This window comes from Aulonocara stuartgranti (assembly GCF_965226115.1).
Source record: "Aulonocara stuartgranti genome assembly, chromosome: 13".
NCBI lineage: Eukaryota > Metazoa > Chordata > Actinopteri > Cichliformes > Cichlidae > Aulonocara > Aulonocara stuartgranti.
This window is the reverse complement of record NC_138949.1, coordinates 16031585-16045289: the sequence shown is the minus strand read 5'-3', so window position 1 is coordinate 16045289 and position 13705 is coordinate 16031585. Positions and strand designations below refer to the sequence as shown.

At 38.4% G+C, this 13705-nt stretch overlaps 1 protein-coding gene across 2 annotated transcripts in view; it reads left to right on the top strand.

Annotated features, from left to right (window-relative positions):
* The window catches only part of prim2 (DNA primase subunit 2), a 29413-nt gene that overhangs the window by 2902 nt on the left and 12806 nt on the right, over window positions 1-13705 (top strand). For both annotated transcript variants that reach the window (XM_082557025.1, XM_082557024.1), the window contains exons 4-10: window positions 2615-2709; window positions 2811-2931; window positions 3690-3785; window positions 4765-4902; window positions 9494-9561; window positions 10275-10347; window positions 10588-10773. In XM_082557025.1, coding sequence (XP_082413151.1) covers window positions 2615-2709; window positions 2811-2931; window positions 3690-3785; window positions 4765-4902; window positions 9494-9561; window positions 10275-10347; window positions 10588-10773 — 777 coding nt within the window. The remainder of the gene's footprint in view (window positions 1-2614; window positions 2710-2810; window positions 2932-3689; window positions 3786-4764; window positions 4903-9493; window positions 9562-10274; window positions 10348-10587; window positions 10774-13705) is intronic.

The window sequence follows — 13705 nt, the reverse complement described above, 5'->3', positions numbered from 1 at the left end:
CGATTATGGAAAATAATCTAATTGCGATTTTTTTTGCCCCAATATTGCGATTGCGATGCGATATGCGATTATTTTTTAAGGTCTTTGTCTTCTGTATTATTAAACAAAGACAAGCAATACATCATATAGTATGGCCAATACTATATTACATTAATTTTAAACTGTTCTTTCCTGGAAGACAGACCTCTGTTATGATGACATGAGGTGATGCATGAATTGATGACTGACATTTTTATTTAACTTCTTCAATCACAACAGTATATTTGAACATACACAATAGTTTATTTTTAGCTTACAAACATCTGAGCATAAAGTGCTGACAAGGAACCCTGGTGTAAACATTAAAATGAAAGTCAGTGCAATGTGCAGATTGCAGAAATATACATAAAAAAAATCGGTGGCTTTACCACACTCAGTTTTTCGACATCTGTGAACTACTAGACAGTCATTAAATTAAAAAATAATATTAAATAAATAAAACTAATAAATAAAAAATGCACACATCTTACTGATCTCTGCAGTCAGTAACATTACACATTTTTATATATTTTATTTATTGTTTACTCTATTTAATTTGTAAAATATGTGTACACACACACACACACACACACACACACACACACACACACACACACGTGTAGAAAAATATTTAGTATACACATCCAGAAATGCATATACTATTATATATTGTACATATATTTATTAGTTTCAGATGTAGCCATTCTTGTATTTTGCTTGTTTACATTATTGTATTTTGCACAACTCTGTTGCTTGTGAAGCTCGCACACAAGAATTTCACTCACATGTGCTGTACCAATGTACCTGCACATGTGATGTGACAATAAAAGTGATTTGATTTGATTTGACATAAAGTGCAAACATAATAGCAATTGTATAAACAATGAGTATGGCTCAGCTAGCCATAATCATCCTAGCTCACAGGTTTTTTGCTAGGAAGACCAGCATATCTACTTTTGCTGGCTTTAAGGATGAGCGAGTGCAGGTCACTATATTCCCTCCAGTGCTGAACAGACGCTCTGAGGGGGCACTTGTGGCTGGCACACACAGATATTTGCGGGCCATCTTGCACAGTCGTGGAAAGTGAATGTTGTGCACCTTCCACCAGGCTAAGGGATCATCCTCTCCGTCAATGACAGGGGTCAACAGGTAACTATTCAACTCTGTCTTCACGACATCTTCAAGTGGCAGAGGCAAAGCTGAAGAGGCCGCACTGGTCCTCAGACGGTCGGGTAGGCCGGAAGTAAACGGCCATGAAATTGGACGGTCTAGCCTTCTGATTAGCGTCACCGCTGTCTCGGTGGAGCTTAATAAACTCGGCCGTCTGCTTCTTGCTATCTAAAATATAACCAGACACTGGCGTAAATTCTCGACTGTCTCATACTTCTGTTTAATAAGTTTTCTGTTTGACGTTTAGTCAGCTGTGTGAAAACCAAGGAGGAACCCACCCGGGGGATTAATAAAGTTTTATTTTATCTAATCTAATAACTTTAATCTCAGCCAAACCGATTTAATCACGAACAAACAAAACACTGAAAAAAGCCCAACAAAATTTTTTTTAGATTGTCTAAGTGACTTATATATTACGTTTAACCCGAGCAGCGAAAGTCCGCGGTGATCTGAAAATGATGTGCCGGGAGTTGTGCCGTTCTCGGCCGCATCAGTAACCCTCGAGCTCCCGGCTAGCTATCGAGCTGGTGGGTAGCAGACGCCTCCTAAAACGTCGAAGCACTTTTGCAAATATGCGATATCTTGATAAACCGAGCAGATATTTGATGTTTACACAACTACTTTCTCGCCTGAAAATATGTTAAAAGTTTATTTTGTGACCCAGAAAGATTAGTATGAGTAATTTTAAAACTTAGTAGCGGCCGCCATTGTTGGAAACTGGAGTTTGGCTGGGCCGTGCTGTGAATTCTGGAATATGGTAGGCCACGAAGGACACACCCGACCCATCCTTCAAATTCGGGGAAAAGGAGGACGCATTTGTCGGCTACATTCGGAGGAGTCTACGAATTTGGACAGCCTTCGGCGCGTCGCTGTGACGTAATCGGTCTACAAATGCGGCCTCAGGAGGATGCAGCCCATGAATTTGGACATGTCCAGAGTATAATCGCAGCCTTTGCGGTTAGAAAATTGCACTTGATCATGTCGCGATATTATCGCAAATGTGATATATCGTTCAGCCCTAGCTTTTAGAGTGAGACCAGTGTTTAGCTCGATGTGTATTGACACAGTATTGACTTTGAGGAGTTAAGCTTGCGCAGGATCCATCAAATTCTCTTTGCAATAGTGATGAAATAGCATGATTTAGCAATAAAATGTATTTGTATTAGTAAAGAAGAGACACTGCTGGGTGTTGCTGAAAACGTGACTCATTTACTAACATTTTAAGACCCTATGCTGAATTACAAGAGCCTGAGATAATGGAAGTTAGTGTACAGCTACCATAAACATGACTTTTAGTACATGATAATTTTTTCATATATGTACATAAAACAAAAACTGTACAACATGACAAGAAGTGGTGAATGATGATTAAATGATTGACATCTATTTGTCTTTCAAATTAACTAATTGTTTTCTAACTCTTAAGGATGACAAGAAATCTCAAAGTGGACCAATTGAATATGAAAAACGAAGAAAAGACCATATCTCCCACTTCATTCTCAGACTGGCCTACTGCCAAACGTAAGTCTTTAGTCTCCATTTAGGAATACTGGAAAATGTGGTCAGAATATAAGTTGTTCAGCTGCAAAAGATAAATGTTTATTTCCATTTGTCTCTCAAAGGGAAGATCTGAGGCGCTGGTTTATACAACAGGAAGTTGATCTTTTCCGCTTCCATTTTACTGAGTTGGTCCCAAAACAACAACTGGCATTTCTTCACAAGAATAATCTCCATTATGACACAGTAAGCTTTCCTAAAGAAAACACTTGACATATTTCAAAAATATTTTTTTTCTGGAAATTTAAGTTGAGGAGGCTTACCACAAAAAAATTCCAACTGGGAACTTTTACAACTGGGAATTTCTGTCTTCTTGTAATAGTGACTTATTCAGAAACACACAATTAGTCTTTTTTTTTTTTATATCACCTTGAAAATTTACTTACTTATATTTGATTAACTTACATTTAAGTGCCTCTTTACCATAATGTGTTTTAGAAACTATATCTTGGATTTTGTTTCTATGTCAGGCTCAGAGTATGTTGAGGACACGGGCCTAAATCCATGCCAGTTGTTTCTATACACAGCATAGTGGTGTTCAGTTGTATTTTCACTAGGTGGAGCTGTTCAATCATCATAACATCTTCCATCTTTAAAAAGTTGGCCCTATTCAGTAAAAGATTTAATTGTGAAAAAAATTATATTTCAAATATTTGTGTATTATTTTTTAAATAATAAATCCCAAAACATAAATATAATATATATAGTTTACACTATATATTATATAGTGTACTTAGTCTCTGTTTTGCTTTTAGGCTCACAAAAGGAAAGAACTACAGTAGGTTTGGATAACATGGTGGTGGCGGGGTGTAAGCAAGAATGCAAAGCCAACTTTAGGTTTTTGTTTTGTTTTTTTAAACAATGTTTGTTTTCCACAAGCTTATTAACATCATATTAACAGTTCAGCTTATGCAACTCCTCAATGAAATCTCACAACTTTTCAGATTAGCAGCGAGGAGAAGACTGCGCTGAAGGATCAACTTATAAACTCCAGCTTTGGCGTCAGTGGAATCAAGGTGATGGAACACGAGTTCTACAAGGTGAGACATATATATAGTGTAGGTTATAGTTTATATTCACGAACACACCACAGAGGGAATGTAACTTCCAAGACATCTAGACAGTGGCCCTGTTAGGTTGATGTGTCATGATGGCTCGAGTTCTCTTTCTGCATAGTTAAGAGTCATTCAGGAGAGTTTTTGAAGTAGCGATCATTAAAGGTAATAGCACAGTGCAGGATAATATATGGTGTAAGGTAGGTTGGTCAGACTTTGCAGAACATCTTGGATCCTGTGTTTTGAATTCTAGTAACGTCTTCTTTTTGTCCAGTATTAGACTTGGACAAATTACCCCTCAAGCTTTCTCATTTGCATCATATCTATTGTGTAATGCTTACATGTGTGAGAGTACTTTTATACACTGGAGTAAAACTCTGATTTGTCTGCTTAGCGCTACTTTTTTTTTTTTTTTTTAATAAACCCCTCATCCCCTGGAGCCAGTATCTCATCAGATAGAGACAGATCATCACCGATATGAAATAAATGAGCAAATATTTCTCCCCGGGGCAGTTTAAACCAACATTATGGAAAAAATCCAGCTTTTCCAAATGTAGAATTACAACGCCACATGTGTTTATCTTACTCTTACTAAAGAAATGCATTGACATTATGTTGTATATTCCGATGTGCATAGTAGGCAAATCTTTTAAAGGCTGTGATTATGTTCTGTCAGTCAGGTCTCTACTCATAATGATTTAACATGCAAATGGATTAAATGCAGTTTTTCTATTAACAGAATTTAAAAGCTAGAGTTTAATTTAAATTTCCTTGCTACTGACAATCATTTTCACTGGGAGAATGTAAATCATCCCATTTGGTTTGCTGAGCTTAAATTGTATCCTTGGATCACAATTTAAGCAGCCAAATTACTAAGGACACACGGCTGGCCTTTATACTGTGAACACATTAATGATTTAATTGTTTTTTTTTTTCTTCCTCCAACTGTCATTATGTTTTAAAGGTGCCTTTTCAAGATGCCCTGGATCTTGTGCGACTGAGGAAAGTGTACCTCAAACAAGGCTATGCATACATTCCCCATCAGGATATTGTCACCATTGTTCTCAATGATTTCCGCACAAGGCTGTCTAAAGCTCTTGCAGTAAGTGAAATTTTATTTTTTTGTGTTGTTAACACAATAATGGAGGAGCACAATTGAGAATTCTCAGCATTTTGTTGCTTTTTAAGCCTAAACATAAGAGTTCAAACTTAAATCTGAGCTTTTTAAAACCTCCAAATCTGAATATGCTTTGAACTCCAGTATTGTTCAGACTACAGTACACATGTAGGCCCATTTTATTGCCTCCAGTACAATACTATCTTTAATCATCACCTTTGTGACTAGGGGTGGGTTTTGATCATCGATTTATCGATTAAAATCGATTCTGGCTTGGATAACGTGATATCGATTCATTAAAATCCTGAATCGATTTTTTTAAATATTAATTTATTTTGACCGAAACGCCAGAATCTCAGGTTAAACCTCACAAAATTTCAAGAACCACCAAACAGCTAAAACAGTAAATGAGAGCAGGTACACGGATTCTGCACAAAGATGTAAACACAAAGCTCGGAGCCTCCAACGGATCAGAATCAGTGAGATGTCGCATTTCTCACCCGACGGCACGGACACGGTCGGGGCTGAAAGCCGACAGCTCGCTGATTCTGATGTTTCGGCGTGTCTGCGCTTTGTGTTTACACCCTTTTTGCGGCGATTCTAAAGCTGTTAGTTTTATCTCTCTCCAAACAATATTGACCAAACCAGCAGCAAAAGAAAATCCAAACTAAGCTTCACAAAAACATCGTCATGAATTCCCTCTGACTTTTGCTGTTTTGCTTCCACCACGATAAAATCACACGTCATGCACAGCTCTCTCTCTCTCTCTCTCGCTTTCTCTCTGTACTTCAAGAACAGTTTCCCGTCTAAAAATCTGTTTTCTGCATTATTCGCTTGCTTGTTACGCACAAGTCTACCATTTACAGCGCTGTCGGCCGCTGTTTTGTTTTTTTCCCTTTTACTTACTTCCGAAAAGAAAACCTAATTTCTGCCGTTCAATAGGCTTCTGAACAAATTTAAACTCTTTAAAATTATGCAAAATGCAAAACGCTTAGCCGTGTCTCTAATAAAACCGCTGTAACTTCAGAGGTAATGTTAATATGTTGATTAATGGTTTTCTTTCATTTTTGATGTACTGCAGAATATTTTTATAAAATCTGCTGTGATGCTTACACCTTTGATAAAGTCTTGCGAGTGTCAGCTTCCTTTTTATAGATACAAAAATATGTAAATGTACTGATCTGAATTATAATATTTCTGACTGTCTGAGGCAAAATTTGCCAGATTTAAATAGAATTGAATCGAGTCGTGGATCGAATCGATTCTAGAAATCAGTGACGATACCCAGCCCTATTTGTGACTCACTCCATCACACCTTCACTTTATATTATTTTACACTAGTGGCCATTTTCATGCCATTTGTGCATGCAGAATCCCCGATTCCATAAGGAGAATTATTAAATTGCCATTGTTGCTTTCAGTGCCCCGAGGGAAATGGTAGAAACACAGGGTTCAAATGAGGGGAATAAGTATGCACATGTGGCAGAAAATATCTGGAGGAAAGATTTGGGACATCTAGTAGGAAAGTGCTTATTGTCCCTGCAGGCATGATGTTTTTTTAAAGGCTGCTGAAGGGGGTTTATGATGGGGCCGTATCACCAAGCTTTTGCATTGCTTAGAATGTCCTGAGGGACTTGAAATGCAATGTTTTGGGAACCAGAGGCCTTTTTCCCCTTTTTTTTTTTCTCTTTTTTTAAATAAATATATAATATATGTGAGAAGACAACCCAAGCTCAGCTCCATGGTGGCGAGTAGTCCAGATGGCGAAATGAGCACAAGGAGCAGCAACTAAAGGCAGTGTCAGTTTGTGGTTTATGAATTGACATTAATCAACGTTAATTAGGCAAGAAATCTTGAAATAGATGACTTGCTGTACTGAGACACAGAAAACAATATTTTATTTCATTACAATTACCAGTATTTGTGAATTACATTTTGTGTTATAGAGTGGTAAGAGCGGTGGATACAGGAATTACACATATTTCGAGATTAGAGAAGCCACTGTTTAAAAGAATTATAGAGAAGACGTCGCTTTATTTTTGGCACAAGAAGCTGAAAATGTAGGAAGAAACTCAAAGTTGTCTGAAGTAGACCACACTCTGCTCATTAATTGGTACAGTAAGGTGGAGTAAATATTGGATCGATATGAGGGGTCAGTGTTTTATAGTTTGGCACCCTTTGCTGAAAATTGGCTCTTTTCCTGGTATAGATCCACATCGGGTGGTCAGAGTTCACTTTATTTGGACATCAAAACATCAATACCCAGGTTCTCACATCCTAATTAACCAGTAGACGATAGACATACATTTACTCTACATGACAAAATTACTCCTTTGTACGGCCACATGTTGTAACACAGCCAAAGACGACCTTTGAGTTTATCAAAAGTGCACCTGTTTAAAAAAAAAAAAAAACACTAATCACTTTTTATTTTTATTTGTCTTCAAAGACCTTTCATGATTATTTCATTTGCTTTTTTCACATACAGTATGTTATCAGTGCCTGCAAAATATGTGTCAGCCATTACCGTGCATACCTTTCATATTGTTTTCCCCTCTGTAATTGTACATCAGTCTTCCGTGTAGTGTTTTAAACTAGAACGCTGATTTTAGCGACGGATTTTAAGTTAAACGGTAGCTTAAACAAAGGAGCGGCAGTTCTAAGAGAAAATCATTTCAATGCACACTTCAGCCTTTGTGATGTGGTTGTGTTACGTTGTCTGTCACTGTAACAGAGTAGCCACTTTCACTGTCTTCTCAGTTAATACCGTGTCCTCATGACAAAGAGTGGGCTTCTTTGAGCCACTGAGCTAAAATGCTCTCTGGCAATTTGAACTACTTATCTAAAACTCCCTTCTGTCTAAATGAATTGTTTGATAACCAGGTAGCCAGAATGATTGGATTGTGATTTCTGAGAGTAGTTTTAGATGTACCTGAGAATAAATGCAGAGCAATTTGGTGCTTTTTATTTCTCAAAAAGAAAGAAGTGTAGCATTTAGGTGTAGTAGAATCATAGTTTTCCCTGTGATTCTGAAAACCTCTCAGGTTGTAGTATAACCAGTGTCGGTAAACCCGTTTGCGTGGATGGTATAGTACAGGACGTAAATGGTAAATGGCCTGTATTTGTATAGCGCTTTTCTAGTCCCTAAGGACCCCAAAGCGCTTTACATATCCAGTCATCCACCCATTCACACACACATTCACACACTGGTGATGGCAAGCTACATTGTAGCCACAGCCACCCTGGGGCGCACTGACAGAGGCGAGGCTGCCGGACACTGGCGCCACCGGGCCCTCTGACCACCACCAGTAGGCAACGGGTGAAGTGTCTTGCCCAAGGACACAACGACCGAGACTGTCCGAGCCGGGGCTCGAACCGGCAACCTTCCGATTACAAGGCGAACTCCCAACTCTTGAGCCACGATCGACGTCACTGCATTTGCACTATTGTTGACATACAACAGTTGTTCAGGCAGGACCAGCTTAGAAATTAGAAGAGAAAAATAAAGCTCAAATGAAAAAGTTGTTCGGTTCTGCAATTCTCCAATTTTCAGGTAATTATCCAGACCACTAACTGCTGGAATGGAATAATTCAACAAAACTAGTATTCTTGTAAGTGAGCCAGTGTGTTACTGTAATGGTTATTCTCCTTTGCTGGGGACAGCAAGGGGACATCACAGAGAACGTGTCATTAAAAAGGTATGAAACGGAAAGCTGCCTCTCCATGTGACTCCATTTATTGGTTTGTTGTTCAGTTTAACAAACAGAATGCTGCATCTTAAAATGTCTTTGGTGCATGGTTCAAGGCAGACCTGGAACTGACTAAAAGTCAAGAGTCAGGATTTAGACTCAAGCTTTTTTTGCAGAGGAATGAACATGGATCTTTAGGGGTGTTTCTTGTTTTTCTTTTTTCTTTTTTAAATAAAAAAAACATAATTCAGGCCTACAGCTGCCTGTTTTTAGACTGAGACAGCATGCGAAAGCTTCAAGTCGGAGGATGTTGTAAAGAATAGCCTGACAGTTGCTGTCACATGTTTTAGGATGGTGTTAAAATGTGTTGCGTAGATGATTTGCTCAACCTGAAGTCAGAAAAACCATCTTACTGTTTTTTAAGCCAAGGTTGCGTGGAGATGCATTAACGTTATCACTCTTAAGGGCGTTGATACACTAAGCTGACAAGAGGCTGCAAGGATACATTTAGTAAAGCAGGATTTTTGTAATTTGTTTTGAATGTCGTGGATTCACATAGGTGTCGCAGGATTGATCGCACAGCCAGCAATTTCCTTTTTTCTTTTTTTCGTTGGAAATTAGTAAACACTGAGCAACACATAATCAAGGTCTTTAATGATAGATACTGTGGCGAACTTAACTTTTGGTTTAAATTGTTTACACGTTTCTGATCTGTTTGGATAACGGCGCTCCAGAAAGACAGCTTTAATTACGAGATTCTGTGCGCTAGTTTAAAGTGCAAATAGTTTAAAACGAATCAGGTGCACTTAACCTGCAACTTTGGGCCGTTATAACACTTTGACCTAGACTGTTTGCCATTACTCATGTGATGCCCATCTCTCCTGCAGTTGACGGCTCGCTCGCTACCAGCAGTGCATTCTGATGAACGGCTCCAACCTCTCCTTAACCACCTCAGGTAAGAAGCAGGATGAATAACATCGCTGCTGTTTCGCCAGTGTGGCCATGAAAAAGACTTCTAGCACAATTGATCTTCTGCACCAAAGTGTCTTTGGTTGGTCTGAGTTAACCCAGACACTTTAAATAAAGTCCAGATGTTGTGGAAACTTTTTGCCCCTTAGTGCGTGTTCAGCATAATGCTTCCAGCATAAGGTTACTAGAAATATCCAACTTGTGCACTGTTTTATCTACCATGCCTGCTGCTTTTCTGGGAGAAAATATTGGATGGTAGTCGTGTTAGTTCACATGGGTAATTACAAGGTAGAGAGACAGTCGCAGTTTTAAGAACAGGGTAAGGGAATAAATGGTATAGATCTTTGAGTTCATAGAAAATATTTTGATTTTGGCTTCTTTTTATTATTTGTAGTCTTGGTTGGACAAAGCAAGACAATTGAAGACGTCATCTTAAGCTGTTATGGGTGTTTGTATAATACTTTTAAATCTGCTGAATGTATCTAAAAAAGATCATTTGAGTTTTCTACTTTAAGTTCCTGGCAAACAGTAAACACTGAATAGACTGGCCAAAAGTACTATAGCATCTACAGGTGCTGTTCAGCCAGGAAAGCTATGATATGAAGCTCCTGGTGCACAGGTTTGAGGCTCTGCTGTCATTGAATCAGCAGATCGTTGACAACTACACACGTGTATAATGTATTGTTTTTCTTCTTTTAGTCATGCCTATGTGGGACAGGATTACAGCATCCAGAAGAATGTTGGGAAAATCTCCTTGGATCAGATTGATTCAGTAAGTTGCTTTAAACATCTGTTCTTGAAATTTCTTCGCATGGCAAATTCTTCAAGGTGCCTTTTTGCATAGAAGGGCCTTATTGCTGGTCTGGGGCAGTGAATACAAAAATATGTGGTGTTTAATTTCACTTAATTAATATCCTTTGTACTCCATAGATACAAAATATGTACTTATAGGAAAATATAAATTATATAAGGCATTTCTTCAGGTTTGTCATTAACAATTACCTGCTTACAGCTTTCAGGGAAGTCATTCCCATTGTGTATGAGGCAGCTCCACCAGTCTCTTAGAGAAAACCATCATCTCCGCCACGGAGGTCGGATGCAATACGGTCTCTTCCTCAAAGGTATCGGCCTGTCTTTGGAGCAGGCACTGCAGTTCTGGAAAATGGAGTTCATAAGAGGCAAAGTGGATGCAGACAAGGTAATGTTGATACATTTTAATGCTTTGTAAATGAATATTTTCTGAGTATCTTTAAAACAAGATGTCAACAGATGCCTTCTACCTGCTCTCCTGGTGAAGGGTGGTTCAGTCCATCCTATTCATAATTGGTTCATTGTCAACAAAATGTTACATAACATACAGGCATCACTCGCAGGGCTCGCAAAATCTATCTCAGCCCCCGCCCGTCGGGTTATCATATACCCCGACGAGATAGATTTTGGTCGCCCGACCGGAGATATCGCTAGCTCCGGGACGTTGGGCTAGCGATTTTGCGAGCCCTGACTCGGTAACCGTTCATCCACCCCAGAAATGATACGGGCTACAGTTTTTTATTTTTTTTATTTTACAGGCTAAATTTGATCCCATTTCAAAACATTCTTGGTTTTTTTTGTTTTTTTACAACATATGATGGTACATATGTTGCTGGAAGTTAAGTAAAATATAGTGATACAGTGATGTCTGAATTTCTCAGACTGAGGGTTTTTGGTCTGGTCTGCTCAACACTTCAGTGGGTGGGGCTGCTTTTATTGGAGATTAAGTGGTTCCATCAAAGCTTTATTGATTGAAGGAAAGTTCACTGGTGTCATTAGGTGCACTCAGTGCTTTGATGAGGCTAATGAAAACTGAAGTGGTTATGAGTTGGGTTATTATGTCTCTCGGTAGGAGACAGACACAGTAAAGACATTAAAATTGTTCTGCATGAAGAAAACGCTCACTCTTTATGTGAGTAAGAGAGAGAAGTGACAGGAGACTCCACATAATGGACCAGCTCAGATAGAACAAATAGAATTTCATGCTGTGGAGTTAAGTAGCTATGAATCATGCTTTTTAGTCTTGCAAGGCTTTAAATATAAATTTATTAGACTATTAATTTTTTTAGATTTTTTTGACTTGACTCTAAAAGTTTGGATATGATCGTGTTGTTTGTGTTATGTTAACAGGGCCGGGGAGATTTGTTTCCCGTGTTGATTCACCATAGTTGCAGATACTTTAGGAGGTGTGATCAGAAAGTTCAGTGGGTTTATTAAAAGCACAAACTATGCTGCTATTCACTTTCAAAGCCATCCTCTTATTCACCTCTGGCTTCCAGCGATATGAACACACTTACTCGCCATGCATGCTGGATTTCCTCTCTGTGTGAAAAATAACAGCCTTTAAAGGTGGAGACTTTGTTGTTGATGTCAATAAACAAGCATATTTTCGAGCGCTTTGTGTTGTACTCACCACAGTTCAAGCCTTCCCTTTGATGCTTTATGCATCAAAGCGCACAAAGTATTTTTGGTTTGCAGCATTGCAGGACTTTGTGATCATACCTCATTTGTTAGATGGGATGTCTCTGAATTGGTCTGGCATGCGTACATCGATTCAGATAAATGTTAAAGCATTTCCTTATCATCTATCAAGAAAATAACTTCTTAATTTCTCTTGTTGTATCAAATTGCTTTTTTAGTTGCCTTTACAGTAAGCACTACAGAATGTGGGAAACCTCCTCACATGCCTCACCTTGTCTGGGCTATCTTAGACGTGAAATATGGCTGCCCTGTGGTTTTTGAGTAGGCTTTTTGTTTTAAAATGCTCCATCCACAGTGTGGGCATTTGGGAATTTCTTGAGATATCACGTTTCCTAAAAGATGCACTCTAATGTTCATTAGATGTGAAAACAATCTCTCCTAAAGTTGGGATCTAAACATATCGGGTTAAGCATACCTTACTCAACCAGTTCTTTGAGTGTGTTTTGCTCTTCCACACTGAACTCACTGTTACACCTTATGACTGTTTGCTGCTCTGTTCCAACCTAATTTAAGAGCTGATTAGTCAGCAATTCTATTCACTTTAATTATATGCACCACTCAACATGCAAAATCCAAAATATTTGTCAGCTTTATTTTCTTTAAATGGGTACCTTTCATTGTCTTGAAGTCTGGAAACCTCTAAATCCTGGTGCGTTTGTTCTAGATTAAAAGATGCATTGAGAAAACGTTTGTTGTGTTAGTTGCAAAAGTACTTGCGAATGAGGTGTTTTTACCTGCTGTCATCAAATCATTTATATTTTATAAGATGTGCAGAAATACTGTGGATCTGACTAATGCTGACATCCATGCAGAGCTCACACATAAGTGGATTGCAGCTTTGAGTGCTCATCAAAAGATACAGTATTAACAGACTCCACAGTAGAGCAGGGCGATATGGCCAAAAATATTTATCATGATATATATTTGAAAATTTGCGATAACGATATAACCGACGATATAATTGATGCGAGACAAAATACAACTCCACAACATTACTAGCGCAAAAAGACAACCTTCCATTTATTTTCACTTAAACAAGAAGCTGGTTTTTATGTACATTAAAGCTTTATAAAAATGTAACAGTGCAAATGCAAATTCCTTGCTGAAAGTTTAACCAAAAGGCATTTCCAGTACAAATGGGCTGACATATCCTGAGCATAACCATGTATAATATCCACTGAAGTTAAAAAGAGGTGCTTTGCAACATTAAACTGCAGTGTGCAGTACGCATTTTTCGGACCATAAGGTGCACGGGATTATAAGGCACATTAAGTGAAACAAAGCAGTCAGATAAATCAAACTTTATTAAACTCATTCTTCTTGCTTCCTCCACTTCTGTACCATTGATTCATTAATGTTGAATTCTCTGGCAGCTGCTCTATTCCCATGTTGCTGCAGTATATTAATGACTAACCTCGTATTGTGGATGGATTATCTCAGTTGTTCTCCTGACTGAAGTTTGGTCCGTTTACAGCATCCTGCCATGCGATTGCATTTGTCTCTAACCATGAAGAACCTTCACGTTAACTTTTATAAGTGGAAAAGTGTTAAGTGTTCGTCCTCCAGCTTCACTGTTTATGTTATGCTAACATAGCTGTGTCGCTAGCGATCACGTAGCA